General features: G+C 34.5%; 1 protein-coding gene and 1 pseudogene across 2 annotated transcripts; both read left to right on the top strand.

The window, feature by feature from the left end:
- The first annotated feature begins 284 nt into the window (after window positions 1–284).
- On the top strand, window positions 285–11966 carry LOC108477963 (pentatricopeptide repeat-containing protein At1g62260, mitochondrial-like; annotated as a pseudogene).
- A 3758-nt stretch (window positions 11967–15724) lies between these two features.
- LOC108480014 (uncharacterized) lies at window positions 15725–20344 on the top strand. 2 transcript variants are annotated; one of them, XM_053023136.1, is made up of 6 exons: window positions 15725–16110; window positions 16663–16914; window positions 17596–17736; window positions 18410–19159; window positions 19573–19621; window positions 19779–20023. In XM_053023136.1, the coding sequence occupies exons 1-6, from the start codon at window positions 15994–15996 to the stop codon at window positions 19817–19819; spliced, it is 1350 nt and encodes a 449-aa protein (XP_052879096.1). In that variant the 5' UTR covers window positions 15725–15993; the 3' UTR covers window positions 19820–20023. The 2 variants fall into 2 exon arrangements, with proteins under 2 accessions (XP_052879096.1, XP_017638398.1); XM_017782909.2 differs by lacking the exon at window positions 19573–19621 and having other exon boundaries at window positions 15737–16110; window positions 19779–20344.
- The last annotated feature ends 1822 nt before the right edge of the window (window positions 20345–22166 follow it).

Raw genomic sequence — 22166 nt, 5'->3', positions numbered from 1 at the left:
AAAATCTTTCTAAAACCATATTTAACTCGTAAATATTAAATAATAATATATACAAACTTACTTGTTGGATTTGGTGGCCTCAAACCACTATTTCCGACACCATTGAAAATCGGGCTGTTACAACCCGTTAGTGTAAGGAACAAACATCTGAATAGTGGAAGCACTATAATATATATATTAAATAGTTGGTACTACAAACCCATGTCAATGACTATGTCTCGCTCATTTTTCGAAGGATATTTTTTGTGGTAGTTCGATCCCACATGTCGTAAGTAGTAGCAATGATGGGTGCGAACCCAGAGGCTACCATGACGCTCAATCGCGGACAATATTTTTGGTTCCCTGTTCGATATGACACATATGTCAGGCTGCGAGCAAACGTGACAGCACAATTAGCTGAGGAAGAAATCCCAGTCATCTATCATTTTCCAGGAGTTACCACAAATGTTATTGGCAGAATCCTCCAATTACCGTCCTATGCAACGACAAGCAACAAACAGTGTTGATACCTTCTGTACAGCCAGTTGCCGTCAATTTAGACTAATGACTTACAGTGCCAGAAAGCCTCTCTGCGTTGTTCAAAGGTCCAAAAGATTCGATGGAGCACTCTTTCCCAGGGACCAATCGATCGCCTAAGTATGCTGAATGTGTTTCTAGATCAGTTGCGGAACCTGATACGTGCCGATCCAATACCTAACACCATTGCCATAGATAGTAGTACGAACTGTCCCCCTCATGATGCGACTTATCCATGGTCTTCTGGTTTACAACCCACGCTTTATAGTACATTAGAGTGAAGTGGTACTGGGGGCGGATGTTTGCAATTAACACCAGGACTGGGATCTTGGGACTTGCCTTTACCATCAGTAGAATAATGTCAAAAATCATGTTCAAATCTAGCCTTGGATGGTCTTATCTTGCACTTGTCGTAACATAAGTATGTGGACCGAAATATTTTTTTATCGTTCACAGCCCGATTTTTTTATGGAGAGGCTGCATGATTTTCCACTTGCACCCGTGCTCCCTAATTATTTTGCATCTCATAATGTGCTCTTCGGGTATCCTGAAAAGTTGCTTGTAACCTCAGCAAGAAAGAAATTTTTTTAAAGGAAGGCCCACCCAGTTGGGTGTGTTTTCTCTAACAAAATTCTTCTTCCTAGAATTAAAAGTTTGACATTTCGTATTTTTTTAGCAGCTTTAATCATGTTTCAAATATGTTATTCTCTCCTGCAATGCGTTTTCAATGAAATAGTTTTTTTTTTTTTTTTGTAAACAGACCCTTTCCTGCCCTTATAAAAGGGGTCACACACACGAAGCTTCAATTGCCCCTTAAACATCTTTTACTACACACTCTCCACCTCTACTTCATAAATCATTTTTTGGTCCTAAAAATCAGGTCGCTAAAAATATTTCCTTAATGCTCGAGGTATTCTTGAGTCGTCGGTAATGTAATATCGCTCTGAACCACACACATTTAATATATCATGCTGATTGGAGACCATTACCTTCGAAGCCTATTGCAAGGAAGTTAGGTTTGGGGTGGTTTTGCTTTCTACGGTCATGGGTGGAAGTCTACATAGAGGTCTCAATCGACGGCCGTTATAAGGTAATGGATTGGGGTATAACGGGTGAGGCAGTTGACGGTCTTTACTTGGCTACGAGCTCAATCTTTTCGGATACCCAAAAATAATGCCTTATAAATACCATACAGAAGTTTGAAGGCATATTCATACGAAAAAAACTCTAGGACTTCCCACTATAATCGGTGTAATTTTTTTCTCTTTACCCAGTCAATCAGTACCTTTACCATTTCTTCTTATTCTAATGTTGGCATTGTCATGTACACAAGAGAACTCTCAGGCGGGGAACAGCTGTTGCGGTGCAGTAAAGGTATGCTCCTTTCGGGGCGAAGATATTTTTCTTTATTAAACAAGCCATTAATAACTATAACCTTTGTTGCGTCGTCTGAGTTTGACCTCTACTATGCTGGAACATCTACTCTCCACCTGAAATCCCTCTTGTGTCCACCTTGCTATCACCCTTCGGATAAAAATGAAAGGTCAAAGATACCAGCTTCTTGGAAATAGAAAAAATTATGTTGATTACTCCGGAAGTCCCCAAAATTTTTTCGTATGATTATGATCTCAATCTTATGTATAGTATATATAAGGCATCGTTTGTGGATATCCAAAAAGCTTGAACTTGTGACTGCATAATGACTATTACTTGGCCCCCCCAATTATACTCGAACCCGTGACCACATCACGGTTGCCGAATAAGACTTTCACCTAGACTTAGACCCCTGATCGTATCAAGCATTATTACCCCGAAAAATTGATTTCCCCACGATGGGTTTCTGAGGTGATAGTCCTATCCCACAATGACATATGAAATGTATATGTTCTGAGGCATGTAATCACATCCCCGACCCCTCAAATCTACTTATAAACTTTCACACTTTTAGCTGAAAACCCTAAACCCTTCCAAAAAACCCTAATCCTTATAATTAAAAAAACCTAACCCTAAAAACCCTTACCCTGTAAAAAAATAGTTAGGGTTTTTAGGAGAGAGAAATAGAAAACGCGCCCAGCGGGGCAAGCTTTCCTACCACCTATGCAGAAAGTGTGCCTAGTTGGACGTGTTTTCTCTTTCTCTCTCATAAAATCGGCCTATTTCTCTAAATAAAAAAATGACCCAAAGGTCTAATTGAAAAACAAAATCAACATATTCTACTTATATTACCAAATATTTTTATAATAATATATATTTTGAACAAAAAATGATTAAAGAAGCCATCACGTGACATCTTGTGATTGGTGGAAATTTTTTCCTAACGTTCATTTAAGAATTGGACTAAAAAACATAATAGAAGAATAATTTAGGTATTAAATTAGGAAAATAAGCATACTTTAAGGGCCAAATTATGAATTAAGCATTTTTTTACTTTTTAGGTTAAAATATGCTATTAGTCCTTGTACTCTTACAAAATTTAAGATTTAATCCCTATACTTAAAATTTAAAAATTCAATTTTTTTTACTTTTCAATTTAAAATCATAGTTTAATAATCATCAACATCAATGGTAGTTTTTGTCAAAATTTATCAACTTAACATGTTAATTTATTATTAATCATATATCACGTCATATGAAAATAGTCTACTCAATTCTAACAGAAAATACTAATAGTGTTAATATTGGACTTGGACTTTATCATAAAGAGCATTCAATTGTTACCTTTTTAAGTTCAAAGACTAAATCTTAGATTTTGTCAAAGTACAGGGACTAACCATGGAATTTAACTTTTTTTGGATAAAAAGAGTGAAAAAAGGTAAACGTTGCCAATCGAATTCCTAATTAATTAATGGGTAAATTACATCAACAATCACCCAACTTTGGGGTAGCTGACCAAATAGTCACATAGGTTTCATTTTAGTCACTCAACTTTTAAAAAGTTACAAAACATTCATTTTTGTTGTTTCCTTCACAGACGTCACGGCAAAGTGACAGGGCAGGTGACGGCGTCATTGGTGTCAAAAAATTGTCTAGCTGGTCAATTACTCTCACTTTAACAGCCCTACTAGTACCATTTTAGAGTTAGAGAAAAATAAAAAGAAGAAGAAGAAGAGGAGAAGAAGAAAAAAAAAGAAAAAGAAGAAGAAGAAGGAGAAGAGGAATTGAGATGCTTTGTACGTAGACCCAACGGTCTTCCATTCATTGTATCTGATATTCAACCTCAAGCTCCTCACTCATTTCTTTTCACTCTCTTATTCACTCAACCACCAACAAGATTCTCCTTCTAAAGAACTATACCAGGACTTTTTTTCTGCTATGGCAATCTAGAAGCGAAGTTAATCACCCAATTATCTGCTATGGACGAAGAACACTAAGAATATTGGCCAAAAAAGTAATAGCTTTGTAAAGCTCTTCCCTTCCCAAATTATTCCCAAAAACCAATGTGGTTGGCTGTTGATAACAATGAGACAGAGGCGTTAAAAAAATAAAATCTAAGAAAGTAATTTCTCCAAAATAGTTGGGTTGAGTTGGGAAACTTTTGTATATGCTTAGGTGGGTTGAGAATCAAGATGCTATTTTTTCCTGTGTTGTTAGAATACTAGGTGATCCCAAAGAGGCCAAAGCAGATTGATGAATTGGCTCTCTTCATATGGTTAAACAAACTGTGCAAGAAAAACACAAGGTTGCTCAAGGAGAAGCATGGAAGTTTGTGGGTATACCCCTTTGCTCAATCCTTCAAGGCTTTTAGTGTGGAGACAATTCATTTGGCTCTAAATATTGGTATCGATGTCAAGATGATCACTAGTAACGAACTAGCCATTGGAAAAAAAACTGGTCACAGGCTCGGTGGTTCCCATGAGCAAAAATATGATATTGTAATGAGGTTACAACAAATAATTCATATTTGTGGCATGGCTGGAGATGATGTGAATGATACACCTGTGCTTAAGAAGGCAAGTATTGAAATTGCAACTGATGTAGCTTGTGGTGCATCGGATATAGTGCTGCTAACAGAACCAGGTCTTAATGTCATTGTTAGTGCTGTTCTAATAAGCAGAGCCATTTTTCAAAGAATGGAAAACTATATGTTGTTTCCATTACTATCTAAATTGTGTTGGGATTTATGTTTCTTGCTCTTATTTGGAAATTTGATTTCTCGCCTTTCATGGATTTGAGCATTGTCATACTGATCTATGAAACCCTAAACCCTTAATATTAATTTATTTCTCATTTTTTACCCCTAAATACAAAACCTTTCAATTTCTTTCCCTAAACCTACCCTAAACCAAGACCCATTAGCCGCTTCACTAGCGTGTAAGTTAACTTGCCACATTAGTTGGTTAACTTGCCATGTTAGCATCCCGTTAACACTTTAACGGAAACTGTTAATTAATGACTATTTTGTCACTTTTTTATAACATTGGTGACTATTTTGTAACTTTTCGAAAGTTGAGTGACTAAAACGAAACCTAAGTGACTATTTTGTCATCTACCCCAAAGTTGGGTGACTGTTGGTGTAATTTACCCATAATTAACCGTTGAAACTAAGCCAATGATCTCATTTTCCAAATCATTGAGCGATGATCTGCTGCTACTGGTGTTTCGGGCTTTAGAACCATAGTTCTGCGATGTTTCTTGCTGAATTCCTTGCATTTTTCGTCTACTTTAACATCCAAAGTAGCTTCTTTTAAAGTCGATAACTTGTATGCAATGAACAAAAAGCTTTCTGATATAGTAAGAACCAGAAAAATTCACGAAGCCAGATCCATGTTTGATAAAATAAGAGAAAGAAACACGGTAACATGGAATTCATTGATTAGTGGGTATGTTAAACGACGAGAAATAACCCAAGCGCTAAAGTTTTTTGATGAAATGCCTGAGAGATATCATTTCTTGGAACTTGATAATTTCTGGTTACGCTTCATATTTAGGGTACAAATTTCTCGAGAAAGGGAAAAAATTGTTTGAAAAAATGCCCAGGAGAGATGTAGTTTCATGGAATACAATGATTAGCGGGTATGCCAAGAGTGGAAAGATGGATGAAGCCATAAGGCTTTTTGAGAGTATGCCTGAGAGGAATGTGGTTTCTTGGAATGCTATAATTACTGGGTTTTTCCGTAACAGTGATACTTTAAGTGCTACTCAGTATTTTGAGAGGATGCCCGAAAGGGATTCTCGCTTCATAATGCATTTGTGTCCGGTTTAGTTCAAAATGGTGAATTGGATGAAGTTGCCAGGTTTTGATTGAATGTGGGAATAGGGACTACTGGAGTGAAGATTTGATTCCTTCTTGTAATACTTTGATTGCGGGTATGGTCGGAAGGGAAGGGTAGATGATGCCCGAAGACTATTTAATCAAATCCCATTTAACAGCGGCCAGCGAGATGGGAGAAATGGGGTGTTTGAAAGGAATGTGGTGACATGGAACTCGATGATCATGTGTCATGTGAAGGCGGAGATTTTTATCTGCTAGGGAGCTCTTTGATCAAATGGTGGATAAAGATACTATTTCTTGGAATACCATGATTAATGGCTATGTTCAAATATTAGATATGGAGGAGGCCTTAAATCTTTTTAATATGATGCCTAAGCCGGATAACTTGTCTTGGAATTCAATGATATCGAGCTATGCTCGGATGGGTAAGTTAGAGCTTGCTCGTGATTATTTCGAGATGATGCCCGAAACATTTGGTTTCATGGAACGCCTTAATAGCAGGGTATGAGAAAAATGAGGATTACAAAGGAGCAATTAAGTTTTTCATATGGATGCAAGGTGAAGGAGAGAAGCCTGATAAATACACACTATTTTCAATTCTCAGTGTCTGTACTGGGCTTGTGGATATGCAATTAGGTATGCAGATTCATCAGCTGGTCTCTAAGACTATAATTCCAAATGTACCTATACAGAACTCTCTCATTACAATGTATTTAAGATACGGGGCACTGGTCAAGTCACGGACCATTTTTGATGAGTTGAAATCTCCAAAAGATGTAATCTCTTAGAATGCAATGATCGGAGGATATGCATTGCATGGTTTTACTTTAAAGGCTTTAGAATTCTTTGAATTGATGAAGAAGAACAAAGTTCAGCCAACCTATATAACATTCGTTTTTGTTTTGAGTGCATGTAAGCACGTAGGATTAGTTAATGAAGGTTAGGCATATTTTAAGTCCATGGTAAGTGAATATGGCATTAAGCCTGGAATTGAACATTATGCTTCCCTGATTGACAATGTGGCTCGACACGGTCAATTTGAGGAAGCCATGGATTTAATCAAGAGTAAGCCGTTTGAGGCAGATAAGAAAGTTTGTGGTGCATCACTAGGTGCTTGTAGGCTACATAATAATGTAATGTTAAGTTTCAATCAAATGATCAATGAAACAAAGCAAAGAAATTTTATGTTTGAAAGCGCAAAACAGAAGCAAAATCAGATGATCAAAATTGAGAGAACAAGTTGGCAACTCTCATTACTTGAAAATTTCAAATTACATGTACATAAGTGGAAGGATTACATTGAAAGAAAAAAAAGCTTGCTTGTGCAAGTGTCTAAGCTTTAAAATCAGCATAATTACAACCTGAAAGCTACTAAATCAGGTAAGATCTAACTAATCCTTAGCAAATACAAAAACTACATTGAAACAACAAAAGTCAACTATCACATAAACTCATTGCTTGAATTACTCTTTGGGCAATAGTATGCTGTAGCTGTGATGCTCGGTCACTTGCTTGCTCGTGCATGGATTTATGGATACATGCATGCTATTGTAGTTTCCACCTTTTGAACATTCCTCATTGGCTATTAAGCAGCAAACTCCAATTTTCTTTCTCAAATACTCAAATCTTGTAGTAGCCAATGGCTTGGTCAGAATATCAGCAAATTGTTCCCTAAAACAACAATGGACCAAGCTAATTTCCTTAGTCAATTCTGATTCCCTCACAAAGTGGTATCTGATTTTGAAATGTTTTTTTTTTGCCATGGAACACAGGGTTCTTGGCAATACCAACAGCTGACTGGTTGTCAACCTTTATCTCAGTTGCTTCCACTTAACCAACGTTCAAGTCATCCAATAGCTTTCTAAGCAAAATGGCTTGATTAAAAATAGTAGCAGCTGCAATATATTCAGCTTCTACAGTGGACTGAGCTACTGTCTATTGCTTTTTTTGAGTTCCAACATAAAACACTTGAGCTTAGGGTAAAAAAGTAGCTTGATGTGCTCTTCATGTTATCAACTGAACTAGCCCAATCACTGTCTGAGTAACTAACAAGCTTTAGCTCCTATGTTATTCCAAACTTCACACCAAAATTCAAGGTTCCTTTAACATATCTTAGGACCCTTTTTGCTGCTTTAAAATGTGCAACATTGTAGCAGTGCATGAATCTCAAGAAAAAGGCTAACAGCATACATGATGTCAAGCCTTGTAGCTGTCAAATAGAGTAGGCATCCAACCAAACTCCTGTACCCCTTTTCATCCACTCGATCATGCTCACTGGTGCTTGACAGATTCTCTCTTAGTACTATAGGAGTACTAGCAGGCTTGCACTTTGACATGCTGAATTTGCTTAGAACTTTCAGTGCAAATGTTTGTTGGCTTATGAAAATGCCTTGTTCTTTTTTATTTACCTCCATACCAAAGAAGTATGTCATCAAACCAATATTATTCATCTAAAAAATGTCTTGCATTTGCTTCTTAAAGTCTTCAATCAGCTCACTTTTGCTGCCAGTGACTATCAAGTCATCAACATACAAAGATACAATCAATAGGGTCTCCTCTCCAGCCTTCTTGACATAAAGAGTAGGCTCACTTATGCTCTTTGTAAACCTGAGCCTTGACAGATAGGCATCTATCCTGTCATACCAGTCCTTTAGAGCCTGTTTTAGGCCATAGAAGGCCTTCTTGAGCCTGTAGAACTTGGGTTCCTCACCAGGGACCTTAAAACCTTTAGGCTGCTCAATGAAGATTTCTTCTTTGAAAAATTCATTTAAAAATACTGATTTGACATCTAATTGATGGACTTTCTACTGTCTCTGAGCTGCCAAGGTAAACAATAGCCTTATGGTGTCCAACCTTGTAACAGGTGCAAAGGTTTCAAAGAAATCAACCCTTTGCTGCTGATTGTACCCTTTCACAACCAACCTGGCCTTGTGCTTGTTCAGTGACCCATCTGCATTGTTCTTGGTCCTGAATACCCATTTGACACCAATAACCTTTTTATTTGCTGGCCTATTAACCAGCTCTCAAGTGTTATTCTTTTGAATCATCCTCAATTCAACTTCCATAGCTTTTTGCCAGTAGCTCTCTTTTGCAACTTCATCATAGCAGGATGGTTTAACCATGGTTATAGCACATCTTTCATAGATGTCTGCTAGTGTTCTAGTGCCTTTGATAGGTGCATCATCATAGTCATTTTCAGCTTCAGCTTCAATCTCAACATGCTACAGGTCAAGGTTATTCTAATCTACCTCAAACAGATTTGCATCAATTCCATCCCACTTCCAACAGCTTGTTTCATTAAACTTCATATTTCTACTCACCATAATCTTCTTGGTCGATAGATCAAAGATTCTATAACCCTTCTTGACATTGCTGTAGCCAACAAACACTCCTGGCATGGACCTCTTTTCCAGCTTAGTTCTCTTCTCTGCTGGCACCAATGCATAACGCAAACAACCAAACTCCTTCAAGTGTGAGATAGTTGGTTTTTGTCCAAACCAGGCTTCAAAGGGTGTTTTACTCCTTACTGCATTAGTTGGCAGCCTATTTTGCAAGTAAACGAATGTGTTTACAACCTCAGCCCAAAAGTTGTTAGGTATTTTAGCCTCAAACAGAAAGACACCTGGCCATATCAAAGACTGTCCTATTCTTCCTCTCACAGACACCATTCTGCTATAGTGTAAAAATGGTTGTTAATTGGTGTTGAATCCCAGCATCATCACATATCTTTTGAAATCTCTAAGACACATACTTGGTTCCATTGTCTGACCGTAAGCACTTCAGCTTGCAATTGGCTTGGTTCTCAACCAATGCTAAAAGAAGTCAGCCACATCTGACTTTTGTTTCAAGAAGCTAACCCAACAACACCTGGTGCAATCATCAATGAACAGTGCAAAATACCTACTGCCATTTAAGGAGGTGGTCTTCATAGGTCTACAGATGTCAGTATGGACCATTTGGAGCTTGTCTTGAGCTCTCCAAGCTTTGTTGCCAGGAAAAGGCAGTTTGGTTTACTTGCTAACTGAAAAATCTAACACATATTCCCCTCTGGCTCGATCTTAGACATGTCTTCAACCAAGCTCATTTTGTACAACAAACCAAGTGACTTGTAGTTCACATACCCCAACCTCCTATGCCACAAACTTGACTCATCAGCCTAAGCTACATGTGCATTTGGTTCTAGCTAATTTACATCTAAAATAAAGCTTCGATCATTCGTGGCTACTGTTGCTAGCACTTGGTCAACAACATCTTTGATCACACAAGTTTTGCATTCAAAGAAGAAAGAGTAGCCCCTCTCCAATAGTTGACCAACACTCAACAAATTTTGGTCAACGTTAGGCACATAAAGAACCTCAGAAATGGTTTTGTTACATAACTTGGTGCCAATCACAGCCTTGCCTTTGTCTTTGGCCTCGAAGAGCTCACCATTTCCAATTCTGACTTTGGACACAAATGTGGTGTCTAACTCCTTGAACATGTTCTTGTTTGAAGCCATGTGGTGAGTACATCCATTATCAATCAACCACATCTTGCTAACTTTGCTCGAGCTTGCAAAACAAGAGGCTGTAAAAACATGCTATTCCTGTGCTTCAACATCTTTAGCAGTCTGAGCTTGATTTTAATGGTATGGCTGTGCCTTTGACTTGTTTTTGCATATTTTTTCAAAGTGTCCTAGCTGTTTGCAGCCTCTACACTAAATATCTGGTCTGTACCAGTAATATTTTTCAAGGTGAGTAGTCTTCTTGCAATGAGCACAAGGTGGAAACTTTTTTTTTGCAGCTTCTTTCTTGCATTTCTCTTTATTTTTTGTCCAAGGCTTCTTGCCTTTTGAGCTTGAGCTTGAGCTTTCTCTTCCTCTGGCCTGAAAAGCTCCCTCAAAATTCTCCTCCATTCTGTTTGCTCTTCTTTACTCTTGTGCATAGAGAGCATTTATCAAATCTGTCAAGGGGATAGCTGATAGGTCCCTCGAGTCCGCCAAAGAAGAAATCTTTGATTCATACTTCTCTGGCAGGGTTGTTATGACTTTCTCAACTACCCTCTGGTTACTAAAATCCAAGTAGTCTTATATTGTTGACTGTGGCCATGATCCTGTCAGCATACTGCTTGATGGTTTCTGACTCATTCATCCTCAAATTTTCGAAGTCCCTTCTCAAGTTGATTAGTTGTTGTTGCTTGGTCTTCTCTGATTCTTGAAACTCCTCCTTGAGTTTGTCCCAAGCCTGCTTTGGAGTGTCACAGGCCATTATCCTTGTGAAGATCACATCTGAAACTCCACTTTGAAGGTATGACATGGCCTTGTACTTCTTGGCACAGTCTTCATTATACTACTTGATCTGAGCTATAGTCAGATTTGTTCTCAAGGGAGGTGGCTCTGTGTCATTTTGAACAACATTCCAAAGATATTGTGCCTGCATGTATGTCCTCATTTTCATATCCCAAATATTGTATTTCTCACCAGTAAAAACAGGTGGTGGTGGTAGTGAGAAGCTCATCCTTGCAGCAACAAAAAAAAAAAAAAACAGCTCCTGCTTCTTCCTTTCAAAACATGAATCAGCCACAAAACAGTGCACAACCAAGGCCCTCAAAGACAACAGGCTCTTGATACCATTTGTTAAGTTTCAATCAAATGATCAATGAAACAAAGCAAAGAAATTTTGTGTTTGAAAGCTCAAAACAGAAGCAAAATAGGATGAACATATTTGAGAGAACAAGTTGGCAACTCTCATTATTTGAAAATTTCAAATTACATGTACATAAATGGAAGGATTATGTTGAAAGAAAACAAAGCTTGCTTGTGCAAGTGTCTAAGCTGTAAAATCAACATAATTACAACCTAAAAGCTACTAAATCAGCTAAGTATCTAACTAATTCTTAGAAAATACAAAAACTACATTGAAACAACAAGAGTCAACTATCACATGAACTCATTGCTCGAATTACTCTCTGGACAATAGCATGCTACAGCTGTGATGCTCGGTCACTTGCTTGCTCGTGCATGGATGCATGGATACATGCATGCTGCTGTAGTTGCCACCTTTTGAACAAGTTAGCTAGAGTTGCTGTTGAAGCATTGATGAGACTGGAACCTGAAAGCTCAGCTCCATATATATTGCTGTACAACATGTATTCTGAAGTAGGACAATGGGATGCTGCAGAAGAAGTTAGAGAAATGATGGAAAAAAACAACATCAGAAAGCAAATAGCATACAGTTCCATAGACTCTTCTTGTTGCTGATCGGAACGATGTATTACTATCAGTTGGCCACTCCATATTTTTGGTAGTGTAGTATTGTGCTATGTGTTCTTTATGCACCTGGTAGATTTCCATTTTCTCAATGTTATATTTGTTGTTTTTTGGAATCCAGTCCATTTATTCTTTACCCACATTCATGGCTTTATAATTTGAAGGCTCATTTAACAAAAACTAAACCTTCAAGCTTCATCCTTTATAGCAAAGTCTGGCCATTGACAGTAATATTCAGAATTGGCAACACTGAATTAGCACCCTTCACTATATCTTTCTAGGGGGATGGATGTATTAAGGAGGCAGGAGGGGACGGCCGTAACTCTTTTTTAAGTACAAGTGTTTTTACTTGTTTAAATATTAAATAACTGAATTTGGTTTTTGTTCTACATGATTTAACCTGGTATATATGAACTTCAATTTGGAGTAATTATACATATGAAACTCTAATTGTGGTTCAAATGTACACTTGAAACTTTAATTTTGATTTAATCATACACATTTAAAAAATAAATATATCAATTAATTTTATATTGGATAAATATTTGTTTTGTATATGCAATATATTAACATAAAATGATGTTATGTTAATAATTGTGTTAATAATTTACAAAAATGGATCAAATCAAAATTTTAGGTATAAAATTACACAAAATCAAAATTTTTATATAGAATTACATGTTAAACCGTAATTTATATATAATTTTGATATTTATCTCTTAAATATATTTATATACTAAATAAAATTAAATTACCTTTTCTATGTCAAAATTGGTTTGTCATTTAAATAAGACAAGCCATAAAGACATTATTAAAACTGTTCTTTTTCTTAAATACAATTGTTAATCTCTTAAAAAAATTGAGCAATTTACTAAAAAAAACCCTTTTATATAATTATTTATCGAAATAGGCCTATTTTTTGAATATTTACCAGACAGGGCCATTTCCCTTGAAAGCGCGTCCACATCAGCGTGGAGTTAGGGGACATGTCAATAAAACACGTCCCTGGGGGAGCGTTTGGTCCACATCAGCACGAATCAGACCCTTGTGGACGCACTTTGCTGATGTGGCAAAAATGCTCCCTAAGGATGCATTTTAGCTTGTGTTTAAATTTTCAAAAAAAGGTCATTTTTTTAAGTATTATAAAAATAGACTAATTTTTTTGAAATTTTACAAGAATGAACCTTAAAAGAGGCTCAAAATGATAACACCACTTTTTTTTAAGGTGCCACCAATTAATATAGAAACAAAACTTACAATGCAAATCTTTATATAGACTCAAAGTTTCATTTCCCTTATTTTTTTAAGCAATGTGCCATATGAGATATGTGTATATATAGACTCATGAATAGGTTTGGAGCTTGTTCCTAAACAATGTGGGATTCCTTCCTCTTTTAACTAACAACATGAGATTAAAAGCTACACTATATTTTATATTTTTTACTTAGAGTTTCAATTTTTTTACAAAAGTTAACATTTGTTACATTATAAATAAAAATTTTAAACTCTATAAGTAAAAAAGTATAAAATATAAAATGTGTATGGTAAAATATTAAAAATAAATATTTAAGAAATTACTAATAGTTGAGTGATCATTTTGTAAGTTTTATAATTCAATAGCTAAAAATCATAGTTAAGTGACTACTAATGTAATTTAATCTAGATATAAAAATATGAAAAATAATTATTATATTTTATGTATATTATATATTTCTATAAAAAACTTATTTAACATAAATATATACTATGTTTAAATAGATTATCTATCTAGTCAAAATACAAATTGAAATAAATTTACAGCATTTATTAGGTGATGAAAATTAAATTAAAATTAGAATTAAAAATTAATTAGTGTAGTAAAATATTAAAAATAAGTAATATTTAAAAAGATATATTAATTTTTAAAATTAAAAAATATTATTTGAGTGCCAAATACTCACCATTTATTTATTAATCAAACATTGATAATATAAATTAAAAATAAAATTAAAAATTAAAAGTATAACTTCTAAATTTAAATAATGGAAATTTATTTTAAAAATTAGAATTGCATTGATATTAACTTCAAATATTTAAAGTTGAATAGAAGATTATTGCATGTACAAGTTTGAACTTGCAATTTGTTATCTTTTTAATAGTTTTTTATATGTTAACAATTCTAAAATGCAAGAAGAATAAATATCTCAAAATATAATTTTATAATATTAGAAAATGTTAACAAAATATAAAAAATAGAAATTGTTTTGTAAAAAATTATAAAATATAGTGTAGCATTTAGTCTCATGTTGTTAGTTAAAAGAGTAAGGAGTCCCACATTATTTAGGAACAAGCTGCAAACCTATTCATGAGTATATATATACACATATCTTATATCCCACATTGTGCGATTTGTGCTGATATGGACAAAATGCTCCCTGTGTATCGTTTTTTTGGCATGTCCCGACTTCGTCTTTGACATGGACGAGCTTTCGAGGGAAATAGCCCTGTTCGGTAAACATTCAAAAAATAAGCTCATTTCGATAAATAATGATATAAAAGGGCTTTTTTAGTAAATTGCCCAAAAAATTTAATATTACTAGTTAATTTAAAATCAATTTAACCAAAAAAGTATTTAAAAATTAAATATTAATATAATGATAATTTCATTTTCACTATTGTTATATAAATGTTTAATAAAATAAATAAAATGTAATATCTACAATTTGAGCACAAGCTTAATGAAAGTTTACTTATAAAACAATTTTACCTATAATTTAATATTTTTATTATTTTGTGTAAATATAATTTAAATATTAATTTTTAATATTGTAAGGGTGATAAATTTGAGTAGAATATTATAAGAGCGAGTATTTGAAATACTAATAATTTTTTTTTAATTTCACCAATTTTTAATGTTTATTTTTAATATTTTTAATATTTTATATAAGACACTTGTCAATCCCTAACTTTACTTATGGAATCTAAAAACTTCACTCATTTTGGAGTCGATATTTTCTGGTATTATAATTAAGGTAAACTATAAACATAGTCACTTTTGTTTATTTTAGATTACATTTTAGTCACTTATGTTATTGTTTTGTTACGAAGTAGTTACTCTGCAGTTAAGCTCCATCACCTCTCTAATGGCAATCGTACGTAACAATCCAAATGATTTTTAAAAGCCAATGTTCAATTGGAATAAGAATAGTTTTTCAGTCAAAACGGAAAATAAAACAAAAAAAAAGAGACAAACGATTTTTTTTCCAATTTAAGGTGTAATTAATTTAAACTTTTTAATTAATTAAATTTATTTAATTAAAAATCTATTTAGTGTCAGTTAGACATTCAAGTTGGTATTTAAAATTTATTTGGACTGTCATCAGGGGCGAAGATAGAATAATCTTTTAAGGGGCCGAAATGAAATTTTAATTTTATATAGTCTATATCTTTATACTTATTAAAGGATTAAATTAAATTTTTATAATTTTAGAAGAGCAAAGTGTAATTTTATCTTTACTAATTTAAAATTTTAAAATTTTTTAAAGGGCTTACATAGTAATTTTTCATTTTAAGGGGCCCAAGGCCCTGCTAGTCTCCTAGATTCGCCTCTAACTACCCGTATGATTGCCATTTGAGAAATAACCGAACTTAACAATAGAATAACTAAAAAATAACATTTCAAATATTAATAACTAAAATATAATCTGAAACATCAACCATTTATTTAGAATAAAATATAATTTATAAATTAAAAAAAATAAAATCCCGGTGGTGCTCAATTATGTTTGCAGAACTCTCGTAAAAACGGCGGAAAGAAAGTGTTCCTTCATTAGAAACTGTGAAACCAACGCTTTAATTCTACACCCCCACCCCCCCCCCTCCCCAACAAAAAAAAAAAAACAATTTCTCTGTTAACTGGCTCTGATTTACCGAGTCACGATGAACAACCCATAAAACCTTTCTTTCATTTTGGTTTGAGTTCCCCTTGTTATAACCATATTTCCCTTCTTTTTTTTTTAAAATAAAAAATAATAATTTGATGATGAAGAATAAAAGGGCAAGGACAAGCGTGGACAAGGCGGTGGTTGATGTTTGGCAACGTGAAGTCGGGGAACTCTCCACTAGGAATTTCGCTCACCGCCTTGCTGCTTCCGAGGTCTATCTCTTTCTTCTTCTCCTTCTTCTTATTGCTGCTTTTAATGGGGTTAGTGGTTATTCGTTTATGAACAGTGGGTAACTGTATTCATTGCCCTGATTCTGGTTGATTTTGTTAATTTATAACTCTCTTTGATCTGGGATTGCGAAATCAAATCATGAGGATTATTGATAGGTAAAGCAATGATAAAAGTTGTCTTCTTTTACAATGATTTTATCAGAAAAAATTTACCTTTTTCCTTCAAACTGAATGGTTAACTCAGAAATTCCAATGTCTGCAATTTTGTTTTTTAGCCCTTGTAATTATTGTTAGTCTAGTATGCTGTCATTTGATGTAATTGTTGTTGATCAGTGTTAGCTCCTTGTGTAAATTTGTGCCTTAATGTTTTGAACTAGTGGATATGCTTATTGGCTTGCTAATGTGGTGCATAATACAAGTGTGACAGACCAATGGGCAGAATATATCTGAAAGGTGGAAGTAACAAATTTAATATCCTTTACAAAGTTCCATCTTGCAGTAGGTTTTGATTAGTTAATTGTTGTTATGTGCCAGGATCTTGTGCTCCGGCTTGACATTTACAAGAAACTTGAAAAGCACCGAGGTTGTGTCAACACTGTGAGCTTTAATGCTGATGGTAACATTTTAGTCTCTGGTTCCGATGACAGGCGGGTTATACTATGGGATTGGGAAACTGGGAATGCCAAGCTTGTTTTCCAGTCGGGACATGTCAACAACGTATTCCAAGCAAAATTCATGCCCTACACTGATGATCGCTGCTTGGTTACCTGTGCTGCAGATGGCCAGGTGAATTCTTATTTATGAGTACAACTTTTTTAAAAGAATTGGTAGGATCAGTTTTCAAGATGAAGCCTCTTTCAGATTGAGCACAATATTAGTATTTTATTATATTATATAAATTCATCCACCGCTGATTGATTAAACAATTTTTTTCTGGAGCCAGGAGGTCAAAGTAGTTCTATTTCAAGACCTTGTTACACAGTATGAAAGACTTTTGTCATGCATATAGGATTATTTATTTATTTATATACTAAATTATGGCAACCCTTGAGTTGGTCTACAAAATCCTCAAATTCGAACGGTTTGGCTCACAGTAAGTCAAATCAATCTTTTCTCTCTTTTAATGTGATCAATTTAAAAGCTAACCTTTTTGAACATCTTTGTTTTCAATCTTTTCCTCTGTATGCAAAAGATATTATTAGTCTCTCAATATAATGAATTCTTTCAACGTTCTGCTATATTTCACACGGTGATAAGTAGCAAACTGTAAAAGTTCTGTTAAACTGCAAAATTTTTATCAACCTCCAGCATGAGCAGTGTTGCATCCATATATTTTCTGTCGAGTAGTTTTTTAAAATTGGACTTAGACGACTAAGAAGCTAACATGTAGCATGTGCTTAGGCAAAGACCTCTATAGAGTGAATTAAGGAGTTCTTAATCTAAATAAAAACGGTTTCTTAATTGTAGGTTCGACATGCTCAAATCTTGGAGCGCGATGTTGCAACTAGGCTGCTAGCCAAACATCAGGGGCAAGTTCATAAATTGGCCATTGAACCAGGAAGCCCTCATATATTTTACACTTGCGGTGAAGATGGATTAGTGCAGCATGTGAGTTATGTTTAATTGCAAGTACCTTTAAATTCATTTTAGTTGATAATTTACAAATATTTATAATTTATCGGATTGAAGCAAAATGGTTGGTCAGAGAAATTTTTTATTAATCATAAACGGCTGAATCGGGAAAATTTTTGAGTGAGTTCAAGTCTGATATCAAGTTGTTTGCAATTGATCCTTTTCTTATCATCTTATATTTCTTCCTACCTGTTTTTCTTATTAAATGGCTTTGGGCCATATAAATGCAGTGTCTTGGATAGGACAAATGCTAAAAAAATGTCATATCATAACCTCATAATCGGTCTTTAAAAGGAAGTATATTGATATTTATATAGGCTGCTAGCAGACTACCGATCCTAATCCTAAAAGAATTAAGTCTCCTATTCTAAAGAAAATTCTTTACTCCTATTAGAAGACTAAATAAACTTGACTTAAAAACAAAGCCTAATAGGATAAAGAAAACTACACTAAGATACTAAACCCTGATATAAGTGTAAAAGACTAAATTGTATGAGATGTTACAATTAGCCCCATAAATACATCAAGGGTCTTATTTGCATTCTGCATCAAGAGCATAATCTCAAGTCTACATTCTTCTTCTGAATTTTTTATCTGGATTTTAATGTATCTGACTTATACAGCCTGTTACACATCACTTGCATTTCAGATTGACCTTAGAACTGCAGCAGCTACAGAGCTTTTTGCATGCCATGCAATTGGTGATAGCAGGGGTTTCATCCCAGTTATCCAGCTCAATGATATTGCAATTGATCCAATGAACCCAAATCTCTTTGCAGTTGTAGGATCAGATGAGTATGCTCGACTATATGATATTCGCAAATATAAGTGGGATGGCTCAACTGTTTTTGGTCAACCTACAGAGTATTTTTGCCCCCCTCATTTGATTGGTGATGACCAAGTTGGAATAACGGGCTTGGCCTTTTCAGATCAGAGTGAGCTTCTTGTCTCCTACAATGCTGAGTTCATCTATCTCTTTACACAGGATATGGGACTGGGACCCAATCCAGTTTCATCTTCTCCATTGTCTGGTAGTGATGCAAGTGAGATGGGCCCTGATCACTCAGTTATGTCAGCATCAGCTATGGAAAAAGCTGATGAAAAAGCTATTCCTCAAGTTTATAAGGGACATAGAAATTGTGAAACAGTGAAGGGTGTGAGCTTCTTTGGACCTAAATCCAAGTATGTGGTCAGTGGATCTGACTGTGGCCGAATATTTATTTGGAATAAGAAAGGTGGAGCTCTTGTTCGTGTTATGGAGGCAGATAAACATGTGGTCAACTGTACTGAGTCTCATCCTCATGCCACAATTCTTGCTAGCAGTGGAATTGAGAAGGACATCAAGATATGGACTCCAATGGCTGCTGAGAAAGCTACTCTTCCAGCAAACATTGAACAGGTATGTCTTGTCTTCCTAATCTCTTACCAGGAAAAAAGAACTATAAAAAAAAAAAAAAAGAAGAAACAACGCTAGTATTACTTTTCAGGTTATAAATAAGGTATTAGCTTTAGACATGAAATGCATTTTACTTGTCAACATGCTGCTTGACACAATAGGGCAAAATGGTAGAAACATCCCGCACCATTCTTCCTTATTGATTCTCTCTCTTCCAATAGAGACAATAACATATGATTTGGTTCAAGAAATAGGCGACAAAAGTGCCTATTACAATGTGGTTTTGGTACTTTAGCTCTTTAAACTAATAGTTGGAAGGAGGTTTCGTGATGTACTGAGCTAAGGTCCAATGGCTTTTAGTAATGTTTCCTTGTTTAGTTTTTGTTTGAGATAAATTTTTGTGTAATCTCTTTCAGTTCGCCCCTCTGGTCCAATATTCATGTACTCCTAGGAATTTTGCAAAAGGTAAGGAATCTGACATGTATTTTAGATGCCAAGGAATGTATTGGCTTCCTGTTGTTCATTGTGTATATTCTCACGGATTGGTTTGTAAAATGATAATATGAGTTCTACAAAAATGGCAGAAGTAGAGGAACTAATCTCTGTCATTACTCCTTTGCAGAAGGTTCCAAATCCAGCCTTCCTTTGGTTGCCCCTTGTTGAGAATGAAGATGATTATTATTTATTATTTGACGATGTTGATGTTACTGATGACGACAATGACGATGAGGTCCATGAGGATGAAGATGACAGTGATGACTATTTTCATGATGTTTATGATGATATTGATGCTGCTGATGATGATGACAACGATGATGATGATGACAATGATAATGAAGATGATGACGACGACGATGATGATGGCAGTGAAGATATCGAGGGCGGTGATGATAGTGAGTGTTAAGGATGTTGATGATAGTTAATGACAATACTGTAAAAATTTCTTGGTAGTTATGATACATACTGCTGATAATTATGATGATTGTAATGTTGCTTTTTCTGTATGGGGTTCAAAGTTCGAACCAAAACATAGGGGCTGAATGTATGCAGAACTAAATGAAAAGACCCAATGTTGCCATTCTAGAACTTATATTGACGGTGATACTTGTGCGGATGATGGAAGGGATGCCTCTGGTCCACTTGACTTGTTTAGTTGAATGATATGTTTAAAAATTGTACATAACACAAGGCTTTAACTTAAAACTGCATTCAATTGGAGCTTACAAATCTTTTAAGTCCACTGCTTTTATTATATATCTTACTTATTTCTCATTTCTTCTGTTGTTTATTTCAATTTGTTACTGAATTATATACCATAGTTCATGTTACATGGATTTTATTGTTAGTGCCCTCAAACGAGAGTCCATGTATAATATATACTCGCATGGCTTGTTCTTTCATTTCTGAAGCTATAATGGTGTTCCTCATATATTTACATTTTTATAATAATAATCTATATTGTTTGTGCCCTCAAACGACTTGATTTTTGTTGGTGTCATAAAATTTGATTTCAAGACCGAATTTTTTAAACTAAGCTGTACAAAATATTAAATAGAGATGTTTTTGGGGGTGAGAACGATATTAGGAAAGGAAATCATCAAGTAATTAAAGTCAATAAATTATTAAATATAGTATAGAGATTAAATTGTATAGTAGTTAAACTAGAGGACATTAGATGAGAGATTAAGTCCTTAAATGGAAATTAAACGAAGGACCTAAAAGTGATTAAAACACCACCAATTCATGTTAGTGGTTTAACATGATCAATGCTCATCCATTTCCATTATCTCATTCCTAAACAAATGCTAGCCATTGGATTAAAGATTAATTAGGCTTAATTGTATATATACATACACAATAGTTGGAGAGAGTACGTCTAAAGAAAAGCTTCATTCATCTTCTCCCCCACCGTACAGGTAGAAAGAAATGTACGAAGAAGCTTTCTTTGAATTTATTTATTTATGAATTTTTAGCTTTAAGTTGGTAGATATAAGTGGCCCATGTGTTAGACTTGAAAATAGTTTAGATTTAGTTAAATTACCAATCTTGGAGATTGGAAGGCACTGAGAAAAGTGATGACAACTTTGAAAATTTTGTATGCTCTTAAGGTACTTAGAGTATAGTAATAAAGTCGGATTTAGATTCAAACAGGAGGATTGAGAGATACGAGAAATAAGATATTAAATTTTAAAGGGTTGAATATAGGAAACTGTTTATAATGATTCCTATGTTTGATTGTGTAACTAATATTGTTTTTGTAAAATGTATTATCGCATTAGCTCAAGACAACGTTAGAATCTCGAAAGGAAAAGAAAAAGAGAAAGCAAACATTGATTGACTACTGTGGTTTGTGTTAGCATAATTTGTTTCCTTTCCATAAAATTATTAATTAGTTTAGCTTGTGGAAACATTGGTGTTAAATATTGACATGAATGTGTTTTGTGCCTTATTGATTATGAACCTTAATAGTAAGTTATTGAGTATATACACGTGAACTTTGCCATTATATTATGTTTTAAGATGTGTTGAAATCATGATGAGAACCATATTGTGTTATATGATAATGAAAATGTCTTATTTCAGATATAGTTGGCATGCCATGAGATTTATTATGCCAGAGTCAACTTTAGCATTGGTCACATCTTATTTCTTTAACACTAGATGCATCTTATTTAATAGTTCTCTGAAGCATTAGAGGTCTAAGAATGTATCACTACTCTAAATTCTAAGCGTACAAGTGTATATTGATGTGATGGTGGATTAATCTGTGTATCGGTTCTTAAGTCCGAAATCAATTAAAAAAAGCTAATATGTAAAGGTGTTAATGATATACGAGATAAATGAGAAAGAAATGAAATGTGATTAAACTAAGGAAATGGACTCCGGCTCATTTAATATCTATGTTAACGAATACGAGATATGATTAATATGTGCAAGATCATGCACGATGCAAATTAAGAGCTTTGAAGGTCATATGACACAATTATATGTCAATTCAAATTATGTTAGT

This window comes from Gossypium arboreum, chromosome 12 (genome assembly GCF_025698485.1).
Source record: "Gossypium arboreum isolate Shixiya-1 chromosome 12, ASM2569848v2, whole genome shotgun sequence".
In the NCBI taxonomy this organism is placed as follows: domain Eukaryota; kingdom Viridiplantae; phylum Streptophyta; class Magnoliopsida; order Malvales; family Malvaceae; genus Gossypium; species Gossypium arboreum.
This window is presented reverse-complemented; position numbering and strand designations above follow the sequence as displayed.

Bases quoted from the DNA above. Each gene is read 5' to 3' on its own strand.
- LOC108480014 (XM_017782909.2), top strand. From the start codon at position 15,994: ATGATGAAGAATAAAAGGGCAAGGACAAGCGTGGACAAGGCGGTGGTT. The intron at 17,737-18,409 runs GTGAGTTATGTT...CTTGCATTTCAG, and splicing joins AAGATGGATTAGTGCAGCAT to ATTGACCTTAGAACTGCAGC. The intron at 19,160-19,778 runs GTATGTCTTGTC...ACTCCTTTGCAG, and splicing joins TTCCAGCAAACATTGAACAG to AAGGTTCCAAATCCAGCCTT.